Genomic DNA, 18641 nt, shown 5'->3' with positions numbered 1-18641 from the left:
TTTATCAGCGTCCTTCCATATCCCAGGCTCCAGGTTGGGTCCTTTGATAGATACTATCTCCTAACAGCCCAAACAGGTCAGCATTTATCATCCCTAGGGTGCAAATGACGAAACAGAGATTAACAAGCTTACCTCAGGCACACAGCTAAATCCAGGTGCCAAATTCCAGCTGTCCCTGACCCCAACACCAGTGCTCTTTCCACCTTGTCACGTTGCCTCCACAGCCCAGGAAAGCTGTTTGTGCTGAGGTGACTCTGAATTATTCCACACAATTAACCAGACACCTAGCTAAACCATTGGCAAATTATCTTAATTCAACATACATTTAAGGGAAAACTGTGACGAGTTTGACTTTATGGGCTATGCAACGAGAACATGACCGAGTTCGTAGTTTAGCAGAGAGGATACAACAAGTGCAAACTTAGAGCACAGGAACAGGGACTTTAACTACAGCCTACTGTTTCACTTGGCCTCACCCAAGCAAATCCTCCAAGACTGGAAGCACCCAGCTGCCATGCATAACTGGCTTCCAACACAGGGACTTTCTTAAACCATTTGAGTCCCCCCCAGGCCAAGAACAGTGCAACTTAGCAGGACCCAAGCAAAAGAGTATTTGATTGACAAAGGTAGAAGGAAGTTTGGGGACCCGGTCTTGGCTGTCTCCTGCAGTCAGTCTGCTTCAGCAAGGAAGGTCTTTTGATGACTCTGACCAATGTGCGGCTCAATCAGTTAAAGCCAGGTGCAAATGAAGCCAGGGTAAGAGGTTTAATCCCTAGTAGAGCTGTTTTGTCACACGGCAGGCAGTTCTGGCCCCCGCTGACCAAGTGCTTAGCAGCCTTGTGCTCTTTGCCAAAGGGGACTAAAGTAGGAAAGTGTGGACAGTCGCCTAGTAGGTGTTCAAGTGAGAATATGCTGTTCGAAACCCTTGGCCCCAGACCGTTTCCAGCATGCCTTGCTGACCAAGGATCCACAGTGCCAGCTTTGTACACGGGGACAGCAGTAACTCCTTTTCTATCTCGGCTAGACACCCCGCCTCCTATTTTTATAGTACTGTGATGCCAAGTCTCCCCAAGAGCTGCTTTGATGCGGCTGCCTGTACTCTGTGGCTCTAAGCCTGCCTTTCCATTCCCATGAGATGAGCACATCACTTGACACTTCTCAGGAGAAGAGGCCACTACACCTGTTTGAAGCCTTCTCCTCTACAACTTGAACTGAGGGGCCCTCCTTGGCTAAAAATAAATGCTTCTCAAGTTTCTTCAGCCATGATGGGAGGGGCAGTTTCTGGATGTGTTCCCCCACCCCACCCCGGGTAACCCTGTTTTCCTGTTTCATATAGGGATTTGATAAAGACAATCTCTACTCAAGGCAGCTTCCGTCTCCATAATTTGGGGTGTTGGGAATCACAGGGAATCACAGAGTAATATCTGTGGTGAGGACTGAGTGTCTGTCCCTTTCTGGGTCAATTCACATACATGGCATGGGAAGCATTGGCACAATCTTGGGAATTTTCCTTTCAATTAAACGTGTAGGATATTCTTTCATGGTATGCAAAAGCTATCTCGCCATGAAATTAATCTCATGGATTCCACAAAGACACTGTTAGAATCTCGAGATTGTTCCACAACATCTCCCACGGTGCCAGATGTACAGCCAGACTCCTAACAAGGATAATGTAAAGGACAGTAGCAATAACTTTGGGTTCTTTGAGTGGCATCAAAGTCAGGGCATAGCAAGATCCCTGTTTCCATGCCTGCTATACTGTTTGAGGTTTTGTTTTATTTTGTTTTCAGGGAATTTGGATTCACTGGTTTACTTACAACCTAACAATGTCACTATTGAAACACATTGTGTTAAGGACCATATGCTCTCTCTCCAGAGAGTGCACACAAATACTATTTCTGTTTAAAAAAAAAAAAAACCAAAAACCAGAAGTCGTAGCTTTGCATATTTCCCATTCAAAGACTGATCCCATTTGAATGATTCCCTTTGTCACAGAGTGTTTTTCCCCAAGTGGGCCCTAACAGAAGCTAAATCAGATATTGTGACTTACCAAAGGTCACAAGGAGTCATCTAGTGGGCTAGAAATAGACTCCACAAGTCTTTATTTTGATTCCTTGAATTTAAAAACGTAAATTTCACTATAGAGAAAGAAAAACTTAGTTGTCTTAGTAGACTCATTTGCCATTCCTGGAGCAGGGACTCCAAGGCAGCAAAAGCTAATGGGCTGTGAGGCCAAGAGATTACTAAAAACCCAGGGACTGCCTGCCTTCAGAGAGCCCCTGTCCAGTGGAGAGAAGAGAGGGTAGTCACTGCTGACAAGTATCTGTCCAGTGCCTCTGAATACCTAGAGGACCCTCCATGCAGCTGCCACTATGGCCTGCATATGACATGCAAGCAGGCACTGTCTTTCTGAATGGGGGCCGTAAGAGAGGCACCAGCAGAATGCTGTCGAGTTTGGCAGAGAACGAAGGACAGCTTTGTGAAGGAGGTGACATTTGAGCTGTGCCTGGAAGATGGGGAGGTTTTTCCACAGGCAGCATGAATAGGGAGTGCAGGAAAGCACTAAGTTCTAAGTAAGAACAAAGCCTGGAGAGAGCTCAGTGGGTTAGCACGCTAGAGTACAGGGAGCATGAAGAGCTGTGGTCGGAGCAAAAAAGCTGAAGGCCAAGCAGAGGGACCCTTGACATCAAGCTCCCAAATTTCACAGTGGCTGTCATTGAAGGTCTGAATGAGTGAGCACAGTGATGCCACCAGGGCAGAGCTTCCTGCCACATCATGCCACTCTGCCCTTGAAGGCTGCCCTGGCCTTGTCAGGAATGGTGAGTTTCTTTCGACTGTCCTGTTTGTATGTGGTTTGGTTTGGAAGTTTTATGTGGTTTTGTTTGTTTTTTGGCCTTTCTCTTTTCCTTACAGTTTTTCACAGCATATGGTCCTGATTATGTGCTGGAAATCACGCCAAGCTGCCGGCCAGACCGCAATGAGCCCCAGCGAATCCAGCAAATCCTCAACTACATCAAAGGTGAGCGCCACCCTCCAGTCCTGCCCTCCTGATTCCACCCCGTGTGTGCTGGCCTGCTGCTGGGGGCTTCCTCAAATCCCATTTGTCTTCTGGCAGCTAATCATTCCACTGACTTGGAAAGGAAACCTCTTTTTGGCCTGACATCTTGTAGCCGGAATGCTACACAAGCCACTCTGGTTGAGATTGTCACTTGGCTGGCTAATGTCACCTTCAGAAGAACAAAAGGTTCAGCTTTAAGGCACTTCCAAGGGGAAATCAGTTCTAAAATATTCTGAGAGCCTTTTTCTTTGAAAAGGCCAACAGTAAAACCATCTTTAAGGGCTAGGGTTATGTGGCTCAGTGGTAGAGCATTTGCCTACCACTCCATCTCCAACACTGAAAAAGCAAAGCAAAACAGAAAAACTAAGTTTGGGGAAGTTCAAATGAGTTTAGACTTGAGGGGTTGGGATAGGGAAGGAATTTCTTCCCTAGACATTCTCTTGCTGCATGGTCTAAGAGCACTGCATGTCTATGGAAGTCCAGGGGTTAATCAGAGATTCTGATGTTCTTGAAGGGGGCTCCAGCATTCCTATTCGAACCCAGGAGGAGAGCTACTGCCCTCTCCCCCACCCCCAAGTTATTCTGTCCCCAGGACAGAGAGGAATGGTAGTCATGACTCTACAGACTACTAGCTCTTTGGGGGTCCTTCCCTCAAGCTTTCCATTAGAGGGGAGACTTGCTTCTCATCTATCGTTTGTTTTAAGTATTTAGAGCAATCATTTTCCTGTTAGCTGAGAGAGAGAGAGAGAGAGAGAGAGAGAGAGAGAGAGAGAGAGAGAGAGAGAGAAAGACAGAGACAGAGACAGAGAGACAGAGAGAGCGAGTATGTGTTTGGATCCTATTTGCAGAGTTAAGAAGCCAAAGATATCATATTGCCTATCCCAAAGAGTGAAATTCTCTTGTTTATTCATAAAATGACAAAGATGGTGCCAGATCTCCCACTTTTGGCTCCTCCTTGGGGTGTAATCCTGTCTGAAAAGAGGCCTGCTCAAAGCTAGGGTTCGTCTGAGGGAATGCGCAGTATTATGAGGGTCTCTGCTGCAGGCTAGGTTCACTAGCAGATGCACTTGATGACAACAGCAAAGCCTGTGGTAAGGACTAGATTTCCTAGGCTCCTTTGACCTGAGAAAATGTTCTTATGCTAATAAACTTTAGACTCTCACACTTACACTCACAGCTCATTGCCCCTTGTAAAGTCCTGTAACCCAACCTTCTTCTGCCTCTAATGTTTCAAATCACCTTCCTCTGATCTCCCAATGGCTACCAACTCTACAAGTCCTCACTGTCTTTCAAATCCTCCTCCCTTCTCTAGTCTTTAAGACCTCTAAATTCCTTCTCTTGCTGCTTCTTCTCACTGTGCTCCAGTCTGGATGGAGACTGAAGATCTGCACCCTTGCTTCCCTCTGTTCCCCTCTGATCCTCTAAATTCCTTCTCTTGCTGGTTTTTCTCACTGTGCTCCAGTCTGGATGGAGACTGGAGATCTGCACCCTTCACCCTGGCTTCCCTCTGCTCCTCTCTGATCCAGAAAACAGTCCCATTTCCCTTGAGATTGAAGCTGGACCAGTTTCTCTTGTCACTCTTTCCCATTTTCCCATCCAGGCTCCAAATTCTGGGAACACCCAGACAAAGCACACACACACACACACACACACACACACACACACACACACACACACACCCCTCTACAGTACCCTGCTCCTAGCTCGTTGTGTGTGTGTGCGTGCGTGCGTGCGTGCGTGCGTGCGTGCGTGCGTGCGCGCACGCCCTTGCCTCCCTGCACACATTCCCAGGCACCTCACTCCAGACAGAGGCGCCATTTGCTGTTGGGGGAATGAAATGGCAAACAAGAGATCTGAGGAAGGTAATGCAGAGGGAAATAAGCTAGAAAAGAGACTTGAGTGAGGAGTGAGTGGGTGAGGGTGGCTCAAGATGAAAAGTAATGCTGAGGGTTAGTTAAAACAAAACTAGTTCACCCCAGAGGACATGGAAGTCACGTTTTTGAAGTGTATTAGCAGATGAAGGCAATATTGGGATAGTAACACAATGAACTTGAGCAGGGAGCAAACATCTGCTCTAGGAACTGGGTTCTCAGAAGGGACTGCATACAAGCAAAATGAGATGTGGCTTAAGAGCATTTTGTCTAAAAGAGAATTAGAGACAGTAGTTGACACAGAGTTCAGTATGAGTCACCGGGTCAAGGTGGCCTCCAGAGATGCTAATGCAGTATCGACCTCACTTTAAAAAGGCTCTAGACAAATAGGAACATGTTGCAGGAGGTCAGCCAGTCTGGGGAAAGCACTGGAGTCCAAGCTCCAAGAGGTCTGCTTAGAGGAGCTAGGGCTTTCTGGAGAAACGAAAACTCGGAGAGACATGAGCCCTGCCTCATTTCTCTGTAAGGCTGTCACAGAACAGGACAGGGTATATATATCTGGCTGTGGGGCACAGGGGTGAACTCATGGATGGGTGTCATAAAAGGACTGATTTTCATTCAGGAGGAGGAGTTTATAACAATTAGAGCTGTCCAAAGTGGAACAGGGTGTCCAGAAGAGAATGAGAACTGTCATTAAAGATGGAGTGAGGAGAGCAGAGGATCATTTGGCTAGAAGGGCTCCTGCCTTGGGAGAGGGTTCCTTCCAATGCTAAGATCCAGGACACTCCACATTACAGTGAGCATAGAGAGATGAAAAGGATCTGGTGGGAGCTTAGGTTGGCTGATGAGTCACCGTGTTGGGTTGGGAGGGAATGCTGAATGTAGGAAAGAACTGACATGGAGAAAAAGAGAAGCGAAGTCAATCAGAACGGGTGATGAGGAGCCAGGAGAGTGGGCGGCAAGGACAGTGAATATACAATACAAGAACTGTTAAGATTTTCCATTCACTGTCCCTTTTATACAGTCTTTGTGTCCCTAGCCATGCAAATTAACAAAGCACATGAGTCCAGAACTGAAAAAAACTCAGCTCAACCTAGAAGAATTGAGGCTAGAAAGAAATCCAAATGCTGCTCAAAATGGCCAAGCTAACCTGCTATACTGATACTGTGCCCCTCAGCCTCGTGACGCAGGCTGCCATCAGATAGTGTGTTGCCATGGCAATGGTCAGTGTGCAAAGGCTTTTGAGTTTTCTGTATTCTGAAAGATTTCCTTAACCTGTCTTCAAGACTGTCATTTGTTCTTGCATATAAAAAAAAAAAAAAAAAAAAAAACCTTAGTGACGCTGGCTGATCCTCACTGTGCCTCCCCCATCCCATTAAAAACCAGAGCAGGGTGCAGGTCACAGGTTGTTTAGGAAGGTGAGAGGGCATGAAGGGGGTAGATGGATTCAGCCCCTTTGCAAGGGAGTTTATCCCCAGCATGTCTATCTAGTTGATTTGTCCAGCCTTGGGTTTTTTGTTTTGTTTTGGGTTTTTCTGTTTTCTCACTACATCCCTTAGAAACATAAATAATGCGATTTTAGCCTATTAGAAATCAAACCCCAAAAGATTCCTCTTACAGAGTTGCATGCATTCCACATGCCACAGGAGGACTAAAGGCAGAGGCGAATGTAAACTGCACCTAACTCATCTTTTCTGCCCATCAGTTTTAATGAAAGAAAAAAAAAAAGACAAAAATAATAACAGAGAACGTCAACTTAAGCTGCTCACTTTAGACACAGAAAAGGTCTGTTTTCTTGTCCTTCTTGTGCCAGTGATCTATCCTAAAGGTACATTTCATTGCTCCCAAGAAAGTCCACGTTAGAGAGTGCATGACTGAACACAGTTCATGACTACTAGTGTGAAATCGTCCTTGCCCCATCTCCACATGCTTGGCGTTGTTTGCCTTTCCTCTGGTTAACATACTCCAGAGGAATTAGCTCATAGTGAACCTTCCAGAGTTGGAACAGTGCTGATGTGATCAATTCCCAGAGGGGCCCAGCTAGCTCTGCATGGGGAAATGGGGTAGAGGTAGGAGGCTGGCTGCTCTGTAGTACCAATGGCATTTGAAGCAAGTAGGGGCCACCTGGGGCTCTGAGCTTCATGTTTCAGGCAGATTCAACCCTCTGCAAAGAGGGGAGGGTGCACTGTGCACTTGTATGTGGTGGAATTGAAACGGGAGGTTTCGACACATGCTTAGGGTTCCCAGAACTTGTCCTGGGATACAGAAAACAATGAGTGGAATCAAGAGAAAAGGAGGAAGAAGCGGGAGAGGAGGAACGTACAAGAAGGAAGAACAAGGCCTGGGTACACCAGCCCTTTCCAGGCCTTGCTGAAGAGAGCTGACAGTCCAGCAGCCTCTACAGGGCAGGCTGGGGAGGGAGCAACAGACTGGTGTGAGTGTGGGGAGAGGAGGCGCAGGTGAAATCCTAAGAATAATGGCTACTATGTCTCTTCTAGATGAAGAAACTAAGGCTCAGAGAGGAAGCGACTTAGCCACAGTCCCCTTCCTTCATCCAGCAAGTTCTTACTAACCACTCCCAGTGTGAGTCACACACACACTATGCTGAGGGCTAGCGCAGACATTTGAACCGGGGTCTGTCTCAGTGGGAACTTAGGAGTCAGTCTCTTTGGCCTTTTTGGTTCCCCCACCCCTTGTCATGGCAGCATTGCCCTGTCATATCTACTCACCACCCCTATGTGCTTTATCCAATGCCCCCCCCCACCCCGTAAACCCTTTTTACCCCCACACTGCTCACCCTGCTCCTTCCATGTGGCTGATCCAAAGCACTCAAAATCTCGTGTCTCCCTGGAAACAAGAGAAAAATGTCCATGAGCAACTCCTAAAGTTCTGGCCCCTGAGCTATGCCTTTTAGTGCTCCCCAGACCTCCACCCATAACATGCCTCCATCAGCCCCACCAAACGGAAATCTGGAGCTTCGAACTCCATTCTGAGCTAAGTAGAGAAGGACAGGGGATAGACAGAGCTAGTGCTAGCCTTACAGCTCCTGCCGACTCCAGTGTGCTATAGCCGCCTCCAGTGTGCTATGGCCGCCTCCAGTGTGCTATGGCCGCCTCCAGTGTGCTATGGCCGCCTCCAGTGTGCTATGGCCGCCTCCAGTGTGCTATGGCCGCCAGCTCTAGTCTGTTATTTACAGTTCCACAGCCCCATGCTGAGACCCTTTGCTCATCTGCTGCTAATATTCTTGGGAGAACTATTGTGCGGGGGATAGAGAAAAAGGCACCCCCTATTTCAGCCTAAAGTCTGGAGGTTAGCATCCTTCTATGGGTTGCCAATGAGACTCAGCCTTGAAGGCCTGCTAGAGCCCTAAACTCAATGCAGTTCTGCTCTGCCCGAAGAGACGCTATGCCATAGAAATGAGGCTTCCCCACACACCCATTCTTGCTGTCTGAGAAGCATAAGACGGTTAGGAGGCAGAGTGAATCCCAAGGACAGATTAACCACTGCTCTCCAGTTTCTTGGACTTTGGAGCAGGATTGTGGTGGAAGTCCTGAGCCAGTTTGCAAGGCTTTGAGTAAAGATCTCTGTGACATCTTATCTCCCTTCCTGTTTTCTGCCCTCTCTGTACCCCTCCCTCACCCCCCACTGTTCTCCAGCAGCTGGCCACCTGCTTGCGCTTTCCCATTGAACAGATGCCTATCTTTACTTCACTAAAGAATGTAAGAAATGGGAAGGTTTATTGTGGGTTTTGTTGCAAAGTAAGTTAGAAAAATGTCATGCTAAATTTTTCAAATTCTAAAAAAAAAAGGAGGCTAATCTCCAAAGTTATGATAAATTAGCAACTTAAATTTAATATACCATGAAATGAAGGCCATTGGCAGATTATTCATGAAAACTGGAAATTTCTACCTAAAACCATGAAGGGAGAACTAACTGCAAGTGTACCACACACTCATCGTGCGGGGTACTTCACGTATGCTATCTCATGTATGTCCTTATGGGGCAGGAGGCAGGTAACCACAGGCACAATATACCATGCTTGTGGTCACATAGCACCAAGTAGTGAACTCCAGATTTGCATCCAGGCCTGGCGGCTGGCCTCCACTTCGATAGCCGTGCCGTGCCATGCCCAGTAATCATATCCCACCTGCTTTTTCCCATCGCTCTTTATAATCTCTTCCTACCCTTCATGGGCTCCCAAAATGCATCTGAACCAGTTAAGTTTTAAGAGGTATAATTCTGTCTTCACTTTAAAGCTCAACTCAATCAAGTTATTTTTGAACCTCCCACGTGTTTGGTGTCATGAGCTCTAGGAGTGGCCGAAGACATGCTCTCTGCTTCCAGTGAATAATTGAGAAATCTGGATGAAGACACAAAACTGAACCCCCTTGGATAGATGAGGATATCATGGGGCTGACACTGCACAGAAGCAGCTGAGAGTAAAACTGGAGGGAGATTGCTTTCTGAAGGCTGGGGGATTTGAAGAGAGCACAGTACGGATTTGATGGTCTGCAAGGCAATCTCAGAAGCCTGAGGACAGAGCTGACTGGACTGAATTTCAGGTTGAATAGTCTAGATCACATAGAGAAAATGAGAATATAACATGATATAGTGATGTTTGAGATGGATCATGATGTTGTAGTCTAAAGGTGGCCCTGTATGAACCTGGACTAGAGATGAGAAGTGGTATGTAAAGAGTGTCACCAGCCCTTGGAGGCAGGTCACTTATAAAGAGAGGATCACGGATAAAGGAAGAAGGAAGATGACTGTAGACGAATCTTAAAAGGTCTTATTAATAAAAACAAACCCAGAGCCAGGTATTGGGGTGAATACTGAATGATCAGAGAAACAGAACAAGCCACAGCCAACCTCTACTTGCCAATTCCTCAGCTGATCTTGTTTCCTCAAACTGAATCCTCTAAGTCCTCATCCAAATGGATCTCAGCTGAACTGTTGCTAAAAGCCTAAAAGCCTAACAGTCCTCTAGTTCCTGGTCCTCACACCTTATATACCTTTCTGCTTCCTTCCATCACTTCCTGGGATTAAAGGCATATATCACCATGTCTGGCTGTTTCCAGTGTGGCTTTCAACTCACAGAGATCCGGATGGATCTCTGCCTTTGGAATGCTAGGATTAAAGGTGTGTGTGCCACCATTTTCTGGCCTCTATGTCTATCTAGTGGCTGTTCTGTTCTCTGACCCTAGATAAGTTTATTAGGGTACCCAATATATTGGGGGACACAATATCACCACAGATGACTCTGGGGTTTCCTAGGCAGACATAAACTAGGACTTGGAAGCTGCCAGTGGAGGGAGCCTAGTTTTACACACCCATGCTTTTAAAATACCTTATTCTGTTCATAACATATTCTGTTTTGATATACTGAATTGAGGCATAATGTTAATTCCATCTAGTATTTTTACGTGGAAAAATGTGTTGCAGCCAACTACAAAGAAAAATTTTGGAAATAATTTGGTGAGACAAGTATTATATGTTAAGTAAAAACAAAATGGTTTAACCATCGAGTCTCAATTTTACAAATATATATAATGAATGTGTGAGTATGTGGCTATGTACAGAAAAGCACTCAAAAGAAATGATAGCAGTTGTTATCTTCAGTGATAACTTTTTTGAGACAGTGTTTCACTGTGTAGCCCAGGCTGGCCTCAAACTTGTGATCCTCCTGCCTCAGCCTCCCCAGTGGCTAGGATTACAGGCAAGTGCCACAATATCCAGCTATCTTCATCTTGAATGATACTTTGCCAAAGTACTTTAACAGTAGTTATCAAGGATTAGAATTATGGGTAATTTTTCTTTCCTCTATTCTTTTTCTGTATTTTCAAAGTTTCTAGCATGAATATATATTGTTTCACAGTCAGAAAAAAAGTAACATGTATTTTGTTTAGAGAAAAAGACAGTGAGATCTAGGGAGACAGCTCAGTAGTGGAGCAGTTATGTAGCCTGTCCAAAAAGTCAACAAAAACTTTAATCCTTTGTTTGAGGTCTTATTTTCCAATTCCAGATTATAAAATATGGCTACCACACCTACAGACCATTTCAGAAATGGACTAGGGAATGAGTATGTTTCAGGTGCCATTTCCTCTAGGTACCTCTAGGAATTCTAGAGGATTCCATTTATCTTGAAAACCAGATTATCCTTTGTCTGACAAAATATAAATCCTCTTTTGTCCTGCAAAAGAGTAGAAAATCCAAATGTTTCCTTTTCCAAAATGCCCATACACTCTAAAACAGCTATTTCAGTCTCTCTGGGTTTTGTCTTCTGCTCCACTGATGTATAAGTCTGTTCCTCCATGGTCATGGGTGCCATAGCTATATAATAAATCCTGGGATCAGGTAGAATGATTCCTCATAGTTTCTTCTTTTCAAAATCATTTTAGATAAAGGCCAGATGTTGCTGTGTACACCTGCAATCCCAGCACTCATGAAGCTGAGGCAGGAGTATTGATGATACAGTGCTAGAATTTGCTACATAGTGAAACCATGTCTCAAAAAAGAAATTAGTTAGGGTTGGTCATATGTCTCAGTAGTTTAAGATTCTTGCCACTGAGCCTGATGGCCTGAATTCAATCCCTGTGACCCACGTGTCTACTCAAAAGGAGGACTGACTCCTGCAAGTAATCCTAACCTCCACGCACACATATAAACACATGCATCCGCACACTAGATAAATAAATGTAAGCAAAAATGAAGCTAAACCAGTTCTTTTGCTTTTCCATGTGAACTTTAGAATAACCTTATCTAATTCTATAAAGTAATTTTGCTAAGATTTAGAAAGGACTTGTGTTAAGCCTATACTTCTTTTGGATATAACTGACATCTTTACTACGCTGAGTCTTCCAACCTATAAATATAGTGCATCTCAACTTTTAGATTTGGATTTTCTTCCTTTTCCATTAATTTTGCAGTGCTGAAGATTGAACTTCATGCATGTTTTATGCATGCTAGCGCAACCACTATACCGCCAAGCTACATCTTCAGCCATTTTCACTTTTTTTTTATTTTGAGGCAGAATATTGCTAGGTTGCCCAAGCAGGCCTTGAGCTTCACTCCCCTGCCTCAGTCTCCCACATACCAGGGATTACAGGTATGAGCCACCGTAGACAGTTATATTTTTATTTTCTTCATTAACATTTTGTAACATATCATAAAAGAATCAGTCTACCAAAATAGAGCAATCCATAATGTATATGCTTCAAACATCAGTGTCTTGAAATACATGAAGAAAAACTGATATGGTTGTACAGGGAAATAGAAGATCCATCACTAAGGCTGGGAAGATAGCCCAGCAGCAGTGTACTAGCCTAGCATGTGTAAGGTCTTGGCTCAACTCTCATTTCAGCAAAGAAAAAAAAAGTATATGATTAGAGTTAGAGACTTCGGCATCCCTTTCTCATCAGCCAGTTTAGTAGACAGAAAAGAGATAGAATATAGAAGAGCTCAACAGGGCTACCAATGAATAGGGTTTAACTGACATTTATAGGCTACCCCAAACAACAGAATGTATATTTTTAAGTACTAAAGGAACATATACCAAGATAGGACCATATGCTCAGTCATAAAACTAATCTCAACCAATTGAAAATGATTGAAATTACATAGAATGTATTTTCTAACCATAGTAGTATCAACATAAAAATTATAAGCCTCTTGCAAAAGAAAATTCCAGGCCCACATAGCTTCACTGGATAATTCTAATTCTACTGAAATGAAGAATTAACACCAATTCTATATTATCTCTTACAGAAAAGAGAAAAGAAAAAATTTTTTGTTGTTGCTGCTGCTGTTGTGTTTTTGAGGAGGGTGCTCTCTGTCTTGGTTTGTGTGCGTGTGTCTATGTGACAGAGAGACTGAGAGACCAAGACGGGTGTACAGCACACACACGAAGGTCAGAGGACACCTTGTTTGAGACAGGGTCTCTGTTCACTGCCACACATGCCAGGCTAGCTGGCCTTTGAGTTTCCAGGGCTTCTGTCTCTGCTTCCCACCTCACAGTAGGAGCCCTGGGATTACATATGTATGCTATGCAGACTCTGGGAATCTGAACTGGAGTTCTCATGACTGTGGTAAGTGTCTTACATACTGAGCCTTCTCTCCAGCCCAAGACAGGTTTTGCTATGTAGTCTTGGCTGTTCTAGTACTCTCTATGTAGACTAGACTGACCTGGAATTTGTGGTAACCCCCTTGCCTCTGCCTCATAAGTGTTTACATTACAGGCATATGCCACTGTGTCTCCCTGCCTCAACTTAACAGGGGAAAATGTTTTAAAAAAAAACTTAATCTACAAAAAGTGTACTGCTCTATGATACTGAATAACGAAATGGAATGTTTTCCCTCTAAGCTCCAGAGCAAGGCAAGGATGTCTAATCTTGCCACTCTTTTATTCAAGATAGTACTGGGAATCCTAGCCAGTACAATAAGGCAAGAAAAGGAAAATCTAAAAAACATATAGATCAGAAAGGGAAAAATAACATTATTTCTATTTTTATTATGAATGATGGCTTAATGTCAAACATCTAAAGGAATTTATCAAGAAAATACCTAGAACTATTAAAAAAATATAACTCCATTCAGTTGCTAAAAACAAAAAGAAGTACTGAGCCAACCATGGTGGTTCACTGTGGTGGCTCACCATGGTAGCTCACCCTTGCAATCCCAGATATTGAGGCAGAAGAATTCCTAGTTTGAGGTTTGCCTGGGCGGCTTTTTGGGACTCTCTCAGTATTTAAAAAAATGGGGGCTGGAGGGATGGCTCAGCAGTTAAGAGCAATGGCTGCTCTTCCAGAGGTCTTGAGTTCAAATCCCAGCACCTACATGGTGGCTCACAGCGTCCATAACTGTAGTACTATGAGATCCAATACCCTCTTCTAGTGTGCTGATGTACATGCAGACAAAACAACTATATACTTAAATAAATAAATCTTTAAAAAAAGAGAGAGAGCCATTGAGATGACTTGGCCAGTAAAGACACTTGCCACCAAGCCTGTTGATTTGAGTTAATCCCCAGGTCCCACATTGTGGAAGTTGTCCTCTGGCCTCCACACACTGCACACATGCACTGTAACACACCCACACCCACACATTACACACACACACACACACACACACACACACACACACACACAATGTATAAATAAATGTAAAAAAAAGAAAACCTTCTAAAAATGAAAAAAGGGGCTATTAGTTGTTTTTTAATGTAATATAATGTAATATTGTAAAAACAACTAACAAATCAGAACTGGGCAAAACAAACAGAAGGAAAAGAGCCCAAGGGAAGGCACAAGAAACAGAGCATAGAGACTTGTTCACCCGCTTAGGAAGCCATAATACATACACAAAGAACCTGTAGTGTAAAAAGATAATGTGTGTGTGTATGTGTGTGTGTGTGTATACACACATGAAAAGAAAAAAATAAGAAAAATAAGATTTTTTCTTAAAAGAAAAAAGCCCTGACATGACATTGAGACAAGGATCCTCCCATGGCATTAAAAGGTGAACCTAAGGTAAAACCCATGTTATGCAAATGATCTACCACCCAGTGAGCTATAGCTCCAGAACTTTATTTTCACTCTTTATTTTGAGATAGGGTCTGTGTTAGTCAGAGTTCTCTAAAGGAAGAAAACTTATAGAATGACTCTCTGTGTGTGTGTGTGTGTGTGTGTGTGTGTGTGTGTGTGTGTGTGTGTGTATACACACACATATATATGTACGTATGTATGTATATAGAAAGGGGATTTACTAAAATGGCTTACAGGCTGTGGTACAACTAGTCCCACAGTGGCTGTCTACCAACAGAAGGTCCGAGAATCCAGTAGTTGTTCAGTCCATGAGGCTTGATGCCTTGGCTAGTCTTCAATGTCCTCCCTCTGGAATCCTGAAGAAGTAGGCTCTAATGCCAGTGAAGGAATGAACTTGCTATGGAGAACAAGAGCAAGCAGGCAAAGAGAGAGCAAGCTTCCTTCTCCCATGTCCTTTATATAGGCTGCCAGCAGAAAGTGTGGTCCAGATTAAAGGTGGATCGTCCCACCCAAAAAGATCTGGATTAAAAGTAGGTCTTCTGGGCCAGGCAGTGGTGGCAGACACCTTTAATCCCAGCACTTGGGAGGCAGAGGCAAGCGGATCTCTGTGAGTTCGAGGCCAGCCTGGGCTACAGAGTGAGTTTCAGGAAAGGCGCAAAGCTACACAGAGAAACCCTATCTCGAAAAAAATCAAAAAACAAACAAAAAACAACAACAACAACAAAAAAGTAGATCTTCCCACCTTAAAAGATACAGACTAGAAATGGATCTTCCCACTTCAAATGATTTAATTAAGAAAAAAAATCCCTCACCAGTGTGCCCATCCACTTCGGTTTTAGTGATTTCCAGATGTAGTTAAGCCATAATAGGGTCATATTAAATTGCCCAAGCTAAACTTGAACTTCTTATGTAGCCCAAGCAGGCCTTGAATTTACAATCCTCCTGCCTCAGCCTACACCAGTTCTGGGATTACAGACCTGTGCCACCAAGGCCTAGCTTCTACTGAAATATATTTAGGTCTAGTTCCCTAAAAAACATGTAATCAAATCAAACGTCTGGGTTCCATAGTGGGCCAGCACTGATAATCTGAGGACAAAGAGAAGCACCTCATTGTTGCTTAGCAGGAGTACAAAGTCATGCTCCCATTTGACCTCCACTCATACTACCCCTTGGCAGGAATGGAAGTAGCACGTTTTTTTAGACAGAGCATTCCTGTGTAGCCCAGGCTGGCCTGAAACTCCCAACCTTCCTGCCGCAGCACATTTGGTCCTTTTTTTTCTACTGCTCCCCATGTGACCTCTACTGATATAGTAGTAGGTGGGTCTCCTTGGTATTCAACAGAAGTGGGAGAGGAGTCAAGATATTGCTAGGCTAATTTTCTATTTCAACTTTTTCTTCATCAGTAAATATATTTTAGGTGTTAATCTGTGCCAAAAGCTGCCCTAGGCACTAGCTATATGGACTAGGAAAAATAAAGACTTTGTCTATCCTAGAGCTTCTATTCTACTGAAACAGATACACTATGAACAAAAAAAATATTTAGTGTTGATTACTGACTGATTCAAAGGAGCACCATTTTAGACCATGGCCAATAAAAGTCTTTCTGAGGAAATGGTGTTTGAGAATCTGAGTTTAATGAAGTGAGCAAAGGTTTACAAAAGTAAGGTGAAGAATAACCTAGGTGAAAGGAAAAGCAGGGTGAAAGATCCATGGAAGGGATGCTTTGAGTCTGTTTATTGTATATGTTTTAATATAGAGTACAAGTATAGATATCACGTGAAACTTTTTTAAGTTAAAAACATTTTATTATGGCCGGGCGGGCAGTGGTGTCACACACCTTTAATTCCAGCACTTGGGAGGCAGAGGCAAGAGGATCTCTGTGAATTCAAGGCCAGCCTAGTTCCAGGACAGCCACGGCTACACAGAGAATCCCTGTCTCAAAAAAATGTTTTATTTAATGTGTATGTTCACAAGAGAACTTTTGAGAATTAGTTCTCTGTTTCCATCATATGGGTGCTGGAGATCAGAATCAGGTTGTAGTCCTGGGGGCAGGACCTTTACCTGCTCAGCCATCTCACAAGCTAGAAACTTTGGAATTCCTCATGACGAAGCCATTTTAAAATAAGCTTATATAAGAAAGGTTTCTATTGTGGTATGTAAATACAGTGAAATTCTTGGCAGTATTGAAGTTTGAGAAGTACAGAGTCTCTGGAGAATTTGTTAGTTCCATTCAGTAGGTGAGAAAACCAAGAGGAAAGTGGGGGGATGGGATTCTACCTGGATAGGTGAGGATTGTGCTCAAACTTAGAAGAGGAAATAAACATTTTTTTCTTCCGCCTGGTGAAGCTGATTATCGCACAAAACAAGTCAAAATTTTTTCAAGAGCAGCCGGCAGCCCCAATATGTTTAAACATTTTTGTGTTTAGAAATGTGTTTAGAAAACACATTCCTAAAGCAATGATACTACACTCATCTTCCTCCAGCTCCTAGTGCTAAAATGATCAAGGGCAAAAGGAAGGTGGGCAATTATTAGAGAAAATAAGGTAAGTCTTTCAGGGTTCTGGAATGCCTAACTGTTGACAACTTTTGGTCGACACAGAGGCTCTTTAACTATCTGAGGTTGGGAGCTGTCTAGAGCTCAGCACCAGGTCCAGCAGCACTGAGGATCATTTGATTGCAGAGTTAACAGGCCCTGTTCCTGGGCCTGGCTGCCCAGAGGCAACTGCTACAGGATTCTCTCTGCTAAGTTGCAGCATACTCCACAGACATGCAGCCCATGCACTCAGCCACTTTACCTGGATGGGGACATTCCCACATCACCGTCACCAAAATGTCACAACCTTTTGAGAAAGGGAAGCATCTTTATGACTCCTGGTTTGCCCACATCCTTCTGCCTCTTTGCAGCTCCAAGCATATTTTGGAGGGGGATTTCATAAAGATTTCTAAATTGAGTTAGAATTTCAAGTCTATTGTGACATGCAAATTAGTCCTGCTTGCCCGTTGGCAGCAAAGCAGCTGAAGTGCCTAGAGACGGGCCATAAAATGAAAACATCAAAGTGATTAAATGTGCCCGAAGAGCATAATTGAGTGCATGAATAAGAGAAAATAAAACAAATTGATTTTCTCCAGTGCCAGAAAAACAGAATAATTGAGAACAAAATAATAGACTTTGAAGTAATCAAAGTGAGGAATGCACCATAGTGACACAGAAACAGCCAGTTGTGGGAGAGATTTATTGTGTTTCTGTTATCATTTTTACAACTTTAATTTCATTAGCTAATAAATACAAATCAATTGAAAAATCAGTCAACCAGAGAGGAAGCAGTCCCAAGCCAAGATTTTTATTCACATCTCTAAAACAGACTGAGGTGGTGATCCTTAATCTACTTTCTCACATGTGTGCAAATGCGCACGCACTCACACACACACACACACACACACACACACACACACACACACACATACTGCAAGCAGAACAAGTAAGTTCTGAAAAGCCTCATTTGGAGGTGGTGACCGGCTGCTTCTTCTGCCTGTCACTTGTCACATACAGTTTCCAGATTCAGCCATCCAAGGGGTAACTTTTTTACTCCACCAAGTTCTCCATCAGAAAAAACGGACTACTGAATATAAGCATCTTGGTTTACAAAGATGACATTTTCATGACCCTGGCCACACCTGTGATTTGCCCTTGTATCCTATTACTTCATTTTGGGGGATGGGGATGGGGGTGACGGCAGCTATGAAGCATACCAGCAGCAGGAGTACCCGCCACTTCTGCAGTCCTGCTGAGAGTATGTAGCTTGCTGCCTCCATCCCCCTCCCCAAAAAACAGTGGCACTGAAATCTAATCCGAAATTGAGAGGACCAAGCAAGACAGTGCCACCCCTTTGGCATCCAGCTTGGTGGCTATGATGCTGGGCAAGACCAAGGGAGGAAAGCTAGATGGAGGTAGACTTCTCATGTTGAGCCTGACAGCAGAACATCAGGGACAGCAAGCCATGCTGGGACCAGGTGCTGGAAGATCACAGAGTAAACATGAGACTGCTTAGAAACTATTTTTATGGCTCCTCCAAGAAAAGAATCCCTCCACCCCACTCTTCAGCTGTTCATAGCTCAGTGGCCCTTCCCTTCAAGATCCACAGCATGGCTGATGTGACCTGAATTGTGGATTTTCCT

The 18641-nt window shown here is 43.9% G+C and overlaps 1 protein-coding gene across 3 annotated transcripts in view; it reads left to right on the top strand.

The window, feature by feature from the left end:
• Hdac8 (histone deacetylase 8) overlaps positions 1-18641 on the top strand; it is a 225718-nt gene that overhangs the window by 196673 nt on the left and 10404 nt on the right. For 2 of the 3 annotated variants that reach the window (XM_052734157.1, XM_052734141.1), the window contains one exon: positions 2914-3019. The exons of the other annotated variant lie outside the window; for it this stretch is intronic. In XM_052734157.1, coding sequence (XP_052590117.1) covers positions 2914-3019 — 106 coding nt within the window. The remainder of the gene's footprint in view (positions 1-2913; positions 3020-18641) is intronic. 3 annotated transcript variants of the gene reach the window in all.

This window comes from Peromyscus californicus, unplaced genomic scaffold, assembly GCF_007827085.1.
Source record: "Peromyscus californicus insignis strain IS unplaced genomic scaffold, ASM782708v3 Scaffold_10__1_contigs__length_136768540, whole genome shotgun sequence".
NCBI classification, from domain to species: domain Eukaryota; kingdom Metazoa; phylum Chordata; class Mammalia; order Rodentia; family Cricetidae; genus Peromyscus; species Peromyscus californicus.
This window is presented reverse-complemented; position numbering and strand designations above follow the sequence as displayed.